The 15,942-nt window shown below is 44.4% G+C and overlaps 1 protein-coding gene across 2 annotated transcripts in view; it reads left to right on the plus strand.

Annotated features, from left to right (window-relative positions):
- The first annotated feature begins 486 nt into the window (after positions 1 to 486).
- The window catches only part of KCNK2 (potassium two pore domain channel subfamily K member 2), a 125,950-nt gene continuing 110,494 nt past the window's right edge, over positions 487 to 15,942 (plus strand). For both annotated transcript variants that reach the window (XM_047076846.1, XM_047076847.1), the window contains exons 1-2: positions 487 to 571; positions 3,638 to 3,948. In XM_047076846.1, the coding sequence (XP_046932802.1) occupies positions 526 to 571; positions 3,638 to 3,948 (357 nt within the window). In that variant the 5' untranslated portion in view covers positions 487 to 525. The remainder of the gene's footprint in view (positions 572 to 3,637; positions 3,949 to 15,942) is intronic.

Genomic DNA, 15,942 nt, shown 5'->3' on the forward strand with positions numbered 1-15,942 from the left:
GCCGGGGGAGACACACAAAGACATGCGAAGAGGGGCAGAGCGAGGCTCGCGCACAAAGACGCCGGGGCGCACGGCCGCACGGGCTGCTCCGACCGCCCCCGCGCCGCGCCTCGCCGGGGACCGGCCAGCGCGGAAGCCCGGGCGGAGCGCGCGGCGGCGGCGGCGGCGGCGGCTGCCGGCCGGCGCGGGACCCGGGTCGCCCGCGCTCTCCGGGTGACCCGGGCCCGGCCGCAGGCGCGTGCGGGGGCGGCGGCGCCCGCGCCCAACTTGGCCTCGGCCTCGCCCTCTGCCCAGCCCGCCGGTGTCCCCTCCTTCCCGCGATTTCGTTTCTTCTCACGCTCCCCCCCACCCCCTCCCGCGTCCAGCCCCGCTCTCCCCACCTTGTAAAACAAAGCCGGGGAAAATGCCTGCCCGTGCAGCTCGGAGCGCGCAGCCCGACTCTGAATAAGAAGTGAGTACAATGGCGTGTTTGTAAAAGCTTCAAGTCCGTCTTTTTCAAAAAACATTTTGAATGCTGCATGCCTCATGCTTCCCAGCGCCTCGCGGGAGAGACCCAGCTATAGAGCAGGAGGTGAGACCCCCGGGTAACCCTACCCCCACCACCACCACCACCACCACCCCCCGCCCCGCGCTTTCCCTCCCCAGCCGGGACTGGTGGGAGGGCTGCAAATGCCCCGCTGGCAGCAAGCGGACGTTCTCCACCTTCGTTTCCCGTCCAAGGTGTTGGGTCGTAATCTCGGCTGGGAGGCAGATCGATCCCCGGCTCCTCCGCGGGCTGCCTCTCCCCCACCCCCTCTCCCGCTGGTGCCTGGGGCTTTGCCATCTATCTGCCTAGGCTCTGGGTTTGGGACACCTTAAGGGAGTTTCCGAAGGAGGAGGAGGGCCAGCCCTTGGGAGCAGCCGACCGGCAGGACGCATGGTGACCCTGGTCACACTTGTTGCCCCTTGCGAGGTGGGACAGGCGGTGGTGCTGAAAAAAAAAAGCTCATTTCTCTTGCTATTGAGTCGTCAGCCGCGGGCCCGGCGCGTAGAAGGCATACCCGTGTGAGGATGGGAGACCTGGATTAAGAGGAGACTGTGATGTGCTAGTGGCAGAGGAGGGAGGTAGCGATGGTGATGACAGTGTGTGAAGGGACGACTCTTTGATTCCTTGTTCTAAGGAGCACCCCTGCCCGATCATACATCAGACGGCGTGGAGATGCAAACACAGAGGTTCCTTGCCCATGTCAGCTGGGGAGGAAAGGCTGTTGTTTTTTATTTTGGTATTTCACCAATTGCTGTCCATTCCGTCTGCCAAATGTGCATTTATATATATTTCTGCTAATTAAAAAAATAAGGCAATAGCTTCAAAGAATTAAACTTCAGCAGGAAATGTATTAGCTGAATGCACACACACAATCTTCTAAAAACATATCTGTTTCTTTCCCCCAAAAGCATATAATTATGATGTTTTAGTGTGGTGTTGGGATTTGGGATTGGGATTTGGGGGCCTCAAGGTAAAGTCTCGGTGTTCTCCAGTTCTGCCGACCCGAAACCTTTGGTGTGAAAAACCAGAAATATAAGAGCACAGAGAATTGGAGAGGAAAGGCTTGGAAAGCTTTCTCCAGAGAGATAATGTGGATTTCTGTTATTTTGATTCCGAAGATGGCTTAATTTTAGATTACGACCTTTATTTTTCACCCAGGACACACTAAGTAGCTTGGAGGTGGAACCGGGTAGCTAGTCGGCAGGTGACAGTGATATTAACTGTTACCAGCATGTCTATTAAAAAAAAGTTATTTTTGATTAGAACATTGAACACATAGTGCTAATTTTGAGTGAAGTTGCCTTTCTAGCTATAAAGGTGTTGAATGTTACATTTAACTCTGTTAAAGGTGTCTACTAGTTTGTGGCCTTATTCTGAGCAGGGGACCGCATCAGGAGGGAGACGTGTTCATACCTGTATACAGCAGGTTGAACCATAGGAAGTTGCCGAAATGAGCCGTGTATATATGTGGAATCTCCACTTGGAGTCATGGGTGCAGCTACTCTGTCAGAGCTCTGATTTCATCTCTTCGAAGTCAGAGTCGTTCAGGGGTTTGATTTGCTGGTTTGAGGCGCCCTCTCTTATCTGCCATCACTGTGCAACACTGCTTAGGGCTAGTGTCTCAAATAGCTTTGTTTGCAAAGCTTCTTTGTCAAGGGCAGCCGAAGATTTAGGAACTCAAACAGGTAGTCCCACCACCAGTGGTGGTCCAGAGGGCAGGGACCCCAGCCCTGTGAAAACGGACACTTTCCATTCTCTTCTCGTTCTCAAGTAATTTCCGGTTCCTGTGAGGGTCTCTGGGTGCAGTTCTGCAGTGATTTCTCATATACTTACCTGAAAGTGTTCTTTCTGATTAGGCTTTTATTATAGACACCAGAGCAATTTTACTTCTATGTATGACAATTGTGGACTCTTAAAGTGATCGTTCTGGTTGAGTCGGTGTTTTTTGTTTTTTTTTTCCAGGTCCCCCTGGTTTTTGTTCTTGGGTTTTTGTTTTGGTGGTTTGTTTTGTTTTGTTTTGTTTTTTGGCTATTCTATTAACTCTTTTGGTTCAATGTTGCCTTTCCAATCAAACATTCTGTAGTAGATAGCTTATTCCCTCCTTAGCAAGTGAAAATCTAGTATCTTTGTATTTTCTAAGAAGAAACCCATTAATGATATTTTTGAGCAGCTGAGATAAATCATAAATGGATTTAGAGTCACCTCAGAGTATATGGGAATTTGTAAGAGAACACATAAATCCACGCTAATGGGGCAATTCGCTTTGTACAGAGGGTCTAAGGTGTAAGATAAGGTTTTAAATTCTTTGTTCTGGATAATGTTCACTGTTGACATGGAAGCAACTTCTCATGTCTTAGCAGCACCTAGGATGGTGCCAGAGAGGTAGCAATACTCTGTTTTTTTTTTTTTCAAGATGCCAGAGATTGAAAAGTAAGATGTAGAGAATGTTTAATCATGAATCACTTTAGAGGGTAGGCAACAAAGAAATGATTGGGCAATTGAGTGGTTTGCTTCCCATCATGTTTTACCAGAAAATGACTAATGTTTTACTTTGAGCAACAATGTTTGGATCACAAATTCACTTATAATACAATCCCTTTATTACAACGAATTTCTAAATAAAAACAAAGAATGTTCTTGATGTCAACTGCTTGTGGTACAGAGGGTTAAGTTCTTGAGAACAGAAATAGTCCGTGAACCTTCTTGATGAGCATTCATGAGATCGTTTAGTACCACCAACTCTTAGGAGTTCAGTCTTTGCTGACTAGCAACGGTGAACAGATGTAAATTTAAAAGTTCATGAGGAAGAGCTCAGGCATCTTACCTTTTTTTTTTTTTTTTTTTTTTTTTTTGTAAGTTTCTTGGTCCACCTCCTGTTTCCTTCCTCTGGCTCTGGAACCCCAATAGCAGCAGAGAGCTGAGACCCCGCCCCTTGTCCTTGAACCTTTATGTATGGTCCCAGAGCAATCCAGTAGGAACACTCAGGTTGGTTCCAGAGCTTCCACCAGGAGAGCAGCGGAGTTGAGTCCGCCTTTGCTCATCCCCCAAAGAAGCCCAGCCATTACCCCCGTACCCTTCTCCAACCTAACCTTCACTCTCTGTTGTTGTCAGTGGCGGCACCTGACTTGCTGGACCCTAAATCTGCCGCTCAGAACTCCAAACCGAGGCTCTCGTTTTCCACGAAACCCACAGTGCTTGCTTCCCGGGTGGAGAGTGACACGACCATTAATGTTATGAAATGGAAGACGGTCTCCACGATTTTCCTGGTGGTTGTCCTCTATCTGATCATCGGAGCCACCGTGTTCAAAGCATTGGAGCAGCCTCATGAGATTTCACAGAGGACCACCATTGTGATCCAGAAGCAGACATTCATTTCCCAGCACTCCTGTGTCAATTCGACCGAGCTGGACGAACTCATCCAGGTAATAACGGCACAGAGGAGTTGTTACCCTGCTTCCTCTCCGGGGGAAAAATGTAGCAGTAAGAGGAGGCTACCGGTAGCACAGTGGCGCACCCGTGGGGGGCCCTGTTCCACTTTCGCTTCGGCATTGACTTCCTTCTGGCTTAGCCGTCCCCTTCCTGCACGTCTTCCCTCTTGTCTTACTTCTTCTCTGTCTTCTTCTGCTTCGCCTTAATTGCTCCCTCCTGTTCCTTCTTCTCTCCTGCGGCTCCTTCTCTCCCACTGTCTCCCTGATTTCTCTTCCTGTGCCCTGTCAGAACTGCCAGTGGACACCCGGGGGACGTGGGGCTGCCTTGGCGAGGGCCCTCGTGGTTAGATTATCATTGCCGACTGACGAACATCGCTGTGGCAAAGGAGTGGAAAACCCAAGGCAGAAGAGTGCTTTAATCACGCCCAGGGCCGTCATAAGATACAAACGATGAGCTTGTGGCATGACCTTCTTGAGACGGGTGTCCCTCATGGGTAACAAACTGTAGCTCACCTCTTTAACCCAGCCAAAGTATCACTCCGATAACTGCCTTTTCAGGTGCCCAGAGAGAAATGATTGATCCTTGCCTCTCTAAACCCCAGCTGAAAGCAATTTACTATTACACAGAAAAATGGAGTTTTTGCATCTTAAAAAATAATTTACGCGTGCTCTATAATGGCGGGACAGCGTCTTTATGGAAAAATATTTTGTTTTAAAAGTTAATCGCAGAATGATTTAAAAGTTTCAGTTAGGCTCCTTGGAAATGGCTGTATTGTTGTCGTAGATTCCTTGTGCTGTAGATTGTAAAACAATTCATTGGTCAAACCAAGAATCGGGAAGGAAGAGAGCCCCAGGCTGTTCTTTCAAGGAGAGATCTGACTGGTTGTTGCAAACATTTTCAATGTACAGATATTCATTTTCTTATAGAACCTACTCTGCTTAACTGGTGTAAGTCAAATTGGACTCGAAATGATCTGAATCATGTTTTTCCTCATCTTATATTTGGTTTTACATCATTTGAATGAGTTGGAATTGTAGATTGAAGGAAGAAACTCTTACTGGTTTTAATCCAGTTTCCTATTCGAAGGCCTTTTCACTCTTACTTCCCTTTTGCCATGGACCCCCAAATGCTACCTCTGCCCTTCGTGCCCCTGTCTGTTTGTAGAAAGCACATACAAGTTCCTATTCAAGTCTCATTGAAAGCTATCAAAGGTACTGTCCTCTAACTCTTATTTAGCTCCTACTGTATTCAGACACTTTTGCGTCTCACCTATTTGATTTACACTTTGGAAAGGCTCTTCAGACACTTGCATACTGAATCCTGTACTGTTTTTAGATGATGGCAATATTTTCGGTATTGACAGTGGACCTGCCAACTAATAGCACTGTCCCAGCTACCCCATTACCTGTTCCTACATGAGATCACTTTCTCTTCACTCTGTCTTTGTGCCACAGAATTCTAAAAGGTACTCAGATAATCTTAAAGATGGGGCCCTGGGTGGCTCAGTTAGTTAAGCCTCCAACTCTGCCTCAGGTCGTGATCTTACAGCTTATGGGTTCAAGCCCTGCATTGGGCTCTGTGCTGACAGCTCAGAGCCTGGAGCCTGCTTTGGATTCTGTGTCTCCCTCTCTCTCTGCCCCTCCCCCACTTTCTCTCTCTCTCTCCATCTCTCTCTCAAAAGGAAATAAACATTAAAAAGAAAAAAAGAATTCCCATTTCCCTAGGATTTTAAAAGAAGAGCTCTAAATTATCTTGGAAGTAGCATGGGGTAAAAGCCTAAACGTTGGGATCAGATAGGATGTGTTTTAAACTCCAATTGAGCACTTTTCTGGAGGTGTCATCCTGAACAAGTAATTTTCCTCTCTAAGCCTAAAATGATCCATCTGGAATGAGGGAAGTCTATCTATCAAACAGGGTTGCTGTGAACAGTGAAGAGATAATCCCTGTGCAGCATTCAGGATATCGAAAAGCGTTAGGTTTGTTTGCTGTTCTTAGTTGCGCAGCCCCGCCCCTCCCCTCCCCCCACTGTCCCTTTATGGGGTTGAAGCCTCTGATTCAGATAGTTGCGTTCTTATCATCTGAAGTGGCGTGATTGGTCTTGAGCTGGGAAAAGAAATGCCTGGAATTTCAGGACAATGCTGAAGGAAACGCTGTATGGATTTGAAATTGGTCCCACTGTTCAATATTACCTAGATCTATTCATACCTGTGAGAATAACTTGAAGGGCATGGCAGGTGGGGACAATCTGGAGGTGGAGACTGGTCATTTTTGCTATATTGTTTTTGGAAGGGATACAGCCAGAGCTCAACAATGACCTAATCTTTTTCTTTCCGCCCCACACAGGAATCTATTTTAGCTTTATTAATATTCACAGCTGATTAGAATTTTTGCCTCTTAAAAATCTCAAGTATTTTATGCTTATTCAGAAGTTGCCTGTTGTTTATTGCCATATCGTGCATCTTTATAACCCCATAGATGTAATAAATTATTTTATTCTCTTTGAATAAAGTTTCTTCTGATAAAAGAGATGTTTATAATGGCATGGTTTCAGAGATCGAGATCGGTGTTTAAATAGGGAGAAAGGCAAATAAGCCAGTGATCTTTTTTTTTTTAATTTTTAGTGTTTATTTTTAAGAGAGAGAGACAGAGCAAGAGCCGGGGAGAGGCAGAGAGAGAGAGGGAGACAGAATTCAAAGCAGGCTCAAGGCTCTGAGCTGTCAGCACAGAACCCAACGTGGGGCTCGAACTCACAGATTGCAAGATCACGACCTGAGCCGAAGTCGGATGCTTAACCCATTGAGCCACCCAGGTGCCCCGCCAGTAATCTTATATTAGAATTACATCTCATTCATACGATCCTCGTAAGTGTCCATGGGTCTTTCCCACATCTATTTTCCCATTTAATCATCCCTTAAAACCTCACGAGTAGGTATGTTAGACAGTGCTGTCACAGCATGAAGGACAAGGAAGCTAGCACACAGCAGTCCCAGTGACTTACTCCAGACACCATTATTAGGATGAGTGTTCAGGTCCTCGGAATCTTGATCTGCTGTTATTCCCAGGAGTCTCTGCTCTTTCGGGGTTCGGCGTTTTTCAGTGCTGAGAGGGGGATCAACTGGAGAAGTTAGAAGTTCAGTCCTCATATTAGTAGAGAAGGAATTCTGGATTTCTTTTATGAAAAGAGTGAGGAAGGAGGAGGACATGGGTAGTCAGGCTGTAAGGCCAATGTCAGGTACAGTTAAACTAATTTGGCCCCAGGCCCCAGATTACCAATTACACCTCCGCTTGGGCTATGGTAACTTCATACCAGGCTGTGCTTGCATCAGAGGGTGGGTTAGAGGAGGGAGGGGGGAGAAGAAAACGGAGAATTAAGGCTCACCAGAGCACCTGCTTCTTCTGCTACCTAGTCCCAGCATCCGCATCCCCTCTGAGTGCCATCTTGACATCAGCCCGCCAAGGCAAGATTGAAGAGGGTGCAGAGATATCAAGACAAAGGCATCGTTGCTGGGCTGAAGTGCTTTGACCACTTTGATTTGCAACATCCGTTACATTTAAGTTAGTGTCAGTACGGAAAAACACAAGCAAACACTCTGAAGTTTTAAAAGCCACGAATACCATTAACGATACCAACATTTAATGAGCACTGACTGTGTGCCAGGCACTGTGCTAACCTTTTCTGTGTATTGTCTCATTTAACTCTTAAACAGCGATATGAGCTAAGTGACTTATTATCTGTATTTAACTTAGGTGCACATTGAGGCAGAGGGAGCTTAATTTTCCGAGAGTACAAAGTGGTGGAGTGCACTGTTATTTAAACCTAAGTGGATGGACTCCAGAGCTTACGCTCTAAGGTCCTGTATTTACTACCTCTAAAAAAATTAACAAACGTTAAGTTTGCTGTAAAGCTTCCTGTCATTCTATGTATCAGAGTGTAATGGATATCGAATTACAGTCCTCCGCACCTAGCAATGTATATTATATAACCTATCTCTCTCTCCACATAAAAATGGAGCGTATATAACCCGGATTTTAATATTCTTTTTGGAGAGCACTTCCTGATTTTCTCCTGCTTGAATGTGGCAAACCAGTAGAGGCATGGTTACAGTAGATACACCTTGGCCTCAACCTAGTTATTTAAGTGTTTGCTGAATCAATTCTGGGATTAAAAAGACAAGGTAAATCTCTGATCTCTACACTGATAATAAAAATACTTCATGGGAGATTTGACTTTTATTTTCTCACGTGAGCCACACACCCGCTGCAAGGTAGGGAGGGAGGGTATTCTGCCTATTTTGGGGCCAAGAAACTGATACATTTGCATGAGGTCATATGGCAGCCTCAGGCCTAGATCTCTTGAAGCCCTCCTGCTGAGGGGATTATATTTTCTTTGCACTATTCCTTTCTTCTCAGTTTGGTTTTTACTCCTTCATTCAGTAGCATTTTTTGAGCATGTGTTGACCTTCGTGCTAGGTATGGGGCAAGTAAAATGATGGAAAAAAACATAGTTTCTCTTAAGGCGCTCCCTCCAAAGACAAGTGGAGGAGACCACTATAAACACAGCTACAGTAGAAGTGCTTAGAGTTTGGAGCTAGACAACTGAGGAAGAAATTAACCACTTAGAGTTGGGAAGACACAGAGAAGAGGTAGAAGGAAAACTGGATGTTAAGTGCGGAATCAGAGGATTCTAGGGGAAGACAAGGGGATCAGCAAATGTTCTAGGCAGAAGGGGCATGATTTGCTCCAGTAACTGAATGATCTAGATTGAGGGGCAGGGGCTTCAGCAAGTCTAACAAGGTACAACAGGGCCTACTGTACCGTACCAGGGGGGTGGACTTCATCCTGAGCCTGTTCACCACCTGGGGTGGATGTGCCATTGGGACACTTGGTTATGTTCCTAGAATGCCAGTGAACTTTAAAAACAAAACCAGGGGTGCCTGGGTGGCGCAGTCAGTTAAGCGTCCGACTTCAGCCAGGTCACGATCTTGCGGTGCGTGAGTTCGAGCCCCGCGTCGGGCTCTGGGCTGATGGCTCGGAGCCTGGAGCCTGTTTCCGATTCTGTGTCTCCCTCTCTCTCTGCCCCTCCCCCATTCATGTTCTGTCTCTCTCTGTCCCAAAAATAAATAAACGTTGAAAAAAAAACTAAAAAAAAAAAAATAAAAACAAAACCAAAAACGTTGTTTTATATCAATTATATAATCATTCATTCAAGACCACTTCATTGAATTCCTGCTATGTGCGTTGTCCTAGGTACAGAAGTACAGTGGAGAGTAAGATAGATGAAAGCTCTTGGCCTTGGTGAGGTTACATTCTGCTGAGGGGAGAGGATGTGTTAGATCGTGTTAAGTCTCAGGAGAAAAAATAAAGCAGCGAAAAAGGTTAGGAAACGTTGGGTGGTATTGGTGATTAATTTTACATAAGGTCACTGGAGAAGCTTCACTAATATGGTGACTTTTAAGTAGAGGGAGTGAGGGAACCAGCCAGGTTTGGGGAACCACACTCCGGCAGAGGGATCAGCAGTAGAGATGCCCTCCCTGACTCGAGAGTGTCCCTGGCAGGTACAGGAACAGCAAGGATGCTAGGAGGGAGTGGTAGGAGATGACATCAGACAGGTAGCGAGGGCCAAGCCCTGTAGGGCCTTGTAAGTTACAATATGGAGTTGGCTTTTTGGCGCACATGAGTGTCCTGCTCTGGCTTGTTTCCCCAGGATCACTCTGCCTGCTGAGTTGAGAAGAGATTGCTGGAGGCCGTGGACAGAAACAGAAGGAGCTGTTATTTGGCTGTTGTAATAACCCTTGTGATAGATGAGGGGGGAGCTTGAATTGAACCAACGTGGTAGCAGGGGGCCATGAGATATGGTCAGATCCTGGAGACACTTGAAGAGAGCCAATGGATTTTACCAATGGAGAAGACTTACAGTGCAAGGGTGAGGAGTCAAAGAAAACACCAAAAGTTTTGTCCTACGGATCTAAAAGAATACAGTTCCCGTGAGAAAAAGTGCAGGAGGAGCTGGTTAGGGGATGATGTCAGGCGTTTAGGGTTGGACATTGCACTGACCATGTCAGTTAGACAGGGTTGGTTATTGAAAAGATTCTCAGGACCCAAATAATAGGACTTCTAGATCTCCAAGGCAGGAAAGTGATGAAATGTAACAACAGCAAGGATGGGCACCGTAGGCAAAGGTTGTATCACAGCCAAGGCCTCCCTCTGCCAGGCCAGGGCATACTTCGGTCAAGAGCCACCAGTATGTGCACGGAATACCTTGGAACCAGGTCTCAGCTGATCATATCCCTGCTGTTCACAAAGGTGTTTTCTTGCTGGGTAGCCAGCCTCAGTGGCAGAACTTTTCAAGAGTCTCACCAAGGTGCAAATCATCCGTCACGCCATTACCAACAAATAATGCCGACAAGCTGGTCCTAACCCCCAGAAGCTACTCAAGCCACGGTTGGAAAGCAACACTCTTGGTCAGCATGTCTCACACGCTGGGGACAGTTCTGTGCAGGTACTTCGGCAAAACAGCTTAGGCAGATTCCAGGCCAGCACAGCCATGTTAAATTTGAGATGCCTCTGAGGAGATCCAAGAGTGGATGCTGAGTGGGAAATGGGATGTGTAGGAAAAATGATGCTGGAAATGTGGGTTTGGAGTCCAGGGGAGGGGTCAGGCTGAAGGTTCATATTCGGAAGTCATCATTTTACGGAAGGCTTTTCAAGTCAAGCCATTGGATGAAATCACCTGGGGAATGAGTACAGTTTGAGCCAAGCAGAGGTCCTGGTATGACCCTAGGAACACTTCAACAGGTAGAGAGTCCTCTAAGGAATAAAATCCAAAATTCAGGTCCATTATTGATTTACAACCTAACATTTCAGGAACAGCTCTCATTTGAGGAAACTGTGTCACCCTGTGCCCCCAAACCCCTTGGGGTTTTATTTTTCCTTGTCTTTAGGGAACCCTTTAAAGAAAACATTTCAGAAATCTCTCAGAGGCACCTGGGTGGCTCACTTGGGTAAGCATCCAACTTCAGCTCAGATCATGATCTCGTAGTTCATGAGTTTGAGTCCTGCATCTGACCGTGCAGAGTTTGCTTGGGATTCTCTGGCTCTCTCTGCCTCTCCCCCACTTGTGTGCGCGCGCTCTCTCTCTCTCTCTCTCAAAATGAATAAATAAACTTAAAAAAAAAAAAGAAGAAGGATGTCTCTCAGCATGGGAGCTTTTGAAGGTGTTTAAATGGGGAAGTCTGTGTTGGAGGTTATGACTTTCTTAAAGGCAAATGGGATGGTTTGGCATATTAAAAGCAGAGTTTAGAGCTGACTGGATATGGTAGTGAGTGATGCTACATGATTCTATACATGATAGTTTGGTGGCTGTCATTCCAGTTTGTATAAGCATCCGGCTTGTTAAATATTGGGCTTCAGTTTTGGAAAGCAAACAGTCACCTTTTATCATTTTATTTATGGACACAATAACTTGTCCAGAAAGCTCCGAAAAGGGCTTTCTTATCAGTGCCTTTACCCTTCTTGTTCTCTGGATTAATCTCTGGAAAAAGCACTGCAGATAGTCTAATGTGTCAACTTCTTGTATATGTCATAATGTTGTAGTTTGGATTATTTTAGCAGATTATCCAGGAGGCACTTAAACGACTGGGCTTTGGTGGAGAAGATTACTCAGGAATGCAGTCTTGAGAATTACAAGAGGGAATGATGCATCAAGGGAGATACAGAGGTCTTAAAGAAAACTTTGCCAATTTCCAGTTTCCCTAGGACTCGCCCATGTACTACTGTCAGTGAACAAACTCCTGTTTGCCGCCCCTTCCTGCCCATAGGTTCATGCTCTCTGACATTCACAAAGTAACAATCGTGTCTCATACAAAATCCAGGTAATACAAGAAGGTGCAAAGGAAAAAGTAAACATCTAAAATTCCTCCACCGAGAGGTGGCCAAGACCCACATGTATTTCCACACAGAATTTCACATGCATGGGATCGGGTACGCAGGCCATTTTACCGGCTCCATTTTTTGCGCATCCTTGTGTAGGGGATGCTTCGGGAATATTTCACGTCTTGGCTTTAGATATCGTTTAAATCCCCACATACCTTAGGTAATATCCTTATCAGTAAGAGAATGAGGTGATATATATATATTTTTTATCTCTTCCAGCTGTTTCTCTGCTTTTCATTTTTATGAATATTTGAATATCCCAGCTGGATCAAGAACAGTAAACAGTAGTTCAACTAGCTCACTATCTCTACTCTTAACTGTGCTACCGATGGATGTTGGCAAAGAGTGCCATGGTTCCTTCCACAAAACCAGCTTTAATAGGGATGGCTTTTAAAAGGGATGACGCTCAGGCGTCATGACGTTAGGAAAAATCTGGCGTGGATCTTATATTCAGAAACTTAATTGTCTACACTGTTTGAATTTCATTGCGTTTCAGCGTGTACCTTCTCTTGATATGTGTCTTGCATTCTACTCAATAAAGTTTTACTTTTCACGTGATCTTTCATAACATTACATCCTTTATCAAGTTTTAGGCCATTTATTTGCCTGATGAACTTTATGGACTAAGTCATGTGGTTCCCTTCTAAAGATAGCGACATTATCTTTCTCATTTTTATCCCCTACCACATTTAGAATTCGTTCTCAGGCAGCTCCCCTGCTTTGAAATCTGTGATGATGTGTGTCTTAGGTCTCTGCCTTTCGAATAGTTTTGTTTTGTAATCTCTTCCTTAACACTTAGAGTGGCCCCTCGATTATTTTACTTACCTTTTTTTTTTTTTTTAACTGCTTTCTGCTCAGTTCAGACTTTGATAAGTGTCGATTTGAGCTGTGGGCAATGTTCCAAAGAGGACAAGTCATACTTTAGCGCAAGAGTGGTCTCTGCTTTAATTCTTTCTTTCTTTTTTTTTTTTAATGTTTATTTATTTTTGATTGAGAGAGAGAGAGAGAGAGAGAGCATGAGTGGGGGAGGGGCAGAGAGAGAGGGAGGCACAGAATCTGAAACAGGCTCCAGGCTCTGAGCTGTCAGAGCCCAACGCGGAGCTCAAACTCACAAACTGTGAGATCAGGACTTGAGCTAAGGTCGAACGCTTAACTGAGCCACCCAGGCGCCCCTGCTTTCTCTCTTTTTCCTTTTCTTCTCCCCTGTTTTATTTCTATTACCTCTCTGTTACTTTTCTAGTTTTTTCTCTGTTGGCATTGTTGAATGACGTCCTCAGGCAAAGAATCCCAGTGACTCTGGAGGCTTCTTCTAGGTTATTGAAAACACTGTTTGAAAAGGGGAGCCTGGTTTATTTTCTCCCAAATCCATTAGTTTTCACTTAACAAGGTTGAATGAATCTCAAGCCTCATTTGTATGCCTTTTTTTACCCAGGCTTGTGAGGTTTTAAAAATTTAATTGAACATTGAACACTTCACAGTCTTCAAGATCATGGTGGTATTCCTATACTTTGATAGTTTCCTTTTTAGTGTTAAATTAAAACATCACATAACAGATACATAGATTTACATTTATCCCTTCAAATATATATTTATTGTATCTACATTTTTAAAAACGGTTAAAACCTTTTTTAAAGATCTGTAACGAAACATTTTTATAAGAGTTGATTTCGATGTCTTTAGTAAATAATCTTTTTAGGACTACTTACATTTTGTGAACTGATTTTTCTTATACTCTTATGTGCCCCCTGACAATAGCTGTTTGATTGGTGAAATGTACTTTCTCTATGTAGAATGGCTATATTTCCCCCCTATGATTAGTTATCTTGCGTATATGTTCAGAAGTATACTTTACTGCTTTCACTCATTTTGCTTTTCATTTTTCTCAGAAAACTCCAGTTTATTTAGAATTTCTTGTTATATGTATGTAGGAGAGCTCTAATTAGTGTGTCCTCAGTCTATAATAACGTTGAGTGAAAATGCCAATATTTGCAGACTGGTAAGTTAAAAAGTATGTATTCCTTGGAGGGGTATCTAAGGAATCAAAATTTCCCAGATGCTTGTGAAGTATAATGTGTTCTCTGGTGATGAAGCAGTAAAGGGAGCTTTGAGAAATAAGCAAAGCAATGAATGTCAGGACTGTGGAAAAGGAGAAGAATGTCAATCGGCACCATCAGACGATCACATGGCTTACATTGATGCACATTTCAGGGAAAAGAGCCTCTAATCCTTCAATTTTCTATTTTTAGGATCCCAGCATAGTTTCTTGACTCTTGTAAAGTTCCTTTTCTGCAGTTGTGCTTCTGTTTTTACTTTGCTAAAACTCACTTAGAGGAATACAGGGATTCACCAGAAACTCAGAATTGCTAAAACAGGTGGTGTTCCTTTTGGGCAAATGAAAAAGTCCCCTTTCCTGTCACTGTTATTCGGGTCCTCTACAGGTCGGTTAGGGAACATTTGATCCAAGTGACAAATACAATGGAATGAACTCGTCTCTCCTTGCATGTGATGCGCTTTCAGCATCTGGGTGATGCTAATGGTACCAGGGAAGTGGATTCTGAAATTTATGGAGGAAGAGGCACTGGTTTGTGTCCATTTAGAAATTTTGATGTCAACCCCAAGAGCAGAGACATGTCACGTCTCCTCTAGATTGGAAAGGGAGTTCTTAGGGAGACTTTGTGTTAACCCAAGAGTCACCATACTGTGGATCTGTGGTGCTGTGTGTGTTCCCAACAGGATAACAGTGTGGTCAGGATTCACTAACAGCTTTCCAAGCAGGGCAAACCTACGTGGAATAGGATGGAGAAGCAGAGTTATTACAAGCATTTAGAGTCCTTATATTTTATTTTTCATGGGGAATACAGGGAAGGCCTTAGTTTCCTTAAAATGGCCATGGAAATGCTTACAAACTGTGATCTTTAATGGACAGCGTATTTTCATACAGCGACACCTCAGATGATCGGGACCTCGGTGTTTCTTCAGCAAAGCTAGTGAATGTGGCAGAAATGTTTTTAGTCTTGACTTTAAAGCGTGCCTTGGTGGTCATGCTTCTTTTAGGTAAAATAAAATTCACAGTGTTAATTGCATAACAGTCCATAAGAGAATTGAAATACTACTGGGTGGGTTCCAACATTCCTGTTGCACTAGCGGTTGGTAATGGTTTCTCAGCACATTTGATTTACTCTTGCTTCTCAGACAGTGAGGTAGGCTGCTGCTGTTTTCCATTTGTCCTGGTCCGTGCACCGCTCATTGAATGCAAGACAGAAGTGGAGATGATTATTCCCAGCTGTCACAAAATAAAATTTTGTAAGACAAAGTTCCATTTAATCATGGTCAAAATAGCTTATCATTCATACAAGAAAAAAAAATTGATTGGCAGCATAGTTTTCTGAATCTGATTTTTTTTTTTTTTGGACATTTGGCCACACACTGAACATCCTGAGTTCTTTTTCTGAATCCTCATTCAGAAATATTTCTGTATTAATGTACCATGTTCAGATAGCATATTAGTGTTTATAGAGACCTGAGGTAAGACAGTTGGTGGGAAAGTCTGTTCCTCTAAAGGAAGAAGTAATTAAAATGCATTCATTCATTTATTCGTTAAACATGTAATAAGTTTTGGAAGGCGTTGTTCTAAGCAGGGGGCATAATCCACACGGATTATGATTGTGTGGACTGACAAGAGTCCTGCTTTCTTGGAGCTGCTGTGCTAGTGAACAAAGAAACACCTCAACAAGATAATTTCAGAAAATACAGATGTCCTGAAGACTGAACAATGGCTTAATGCCACAGAATGATGGGGGCCGTGCTCCTCTACAAGAGCTGTGTTCAGACACGCTTTCTCTTGGACAGGTGACATTCACGATGAAACCTGAATGAGAGAGGGTCAGTCCTGTGAAGATCTTGGGGGGCAGGGAAGCGTTTCAGGAAGAGAAGGCAGCAAGTGCAAAGGCGAGAGGATTCTTGGTGTGTTCTGGTGCCCGTGCAAACACCAGTGGGGTTGGGCCATCATTCGTGTTGTGGGGGAAGCAGGCCAACACCTTGTAGGCCTTGATAAG

Source organism: Lynx rufus, unplaced genomic scaffold (genome assembly GCF_022079265.1).
Source record: "Lynx rufus isolate CCGP_SWC_20201006 ecotype Redwood Valley unplaced genomic scaffold, mLynRuf1.p SCAF_15, whole genome shotgun sequence".
NCBI lineage: Eukaryota > Metazoa > Chordata > Mammalia > Carnivora > Felidae > Lynx > Lynx rufus.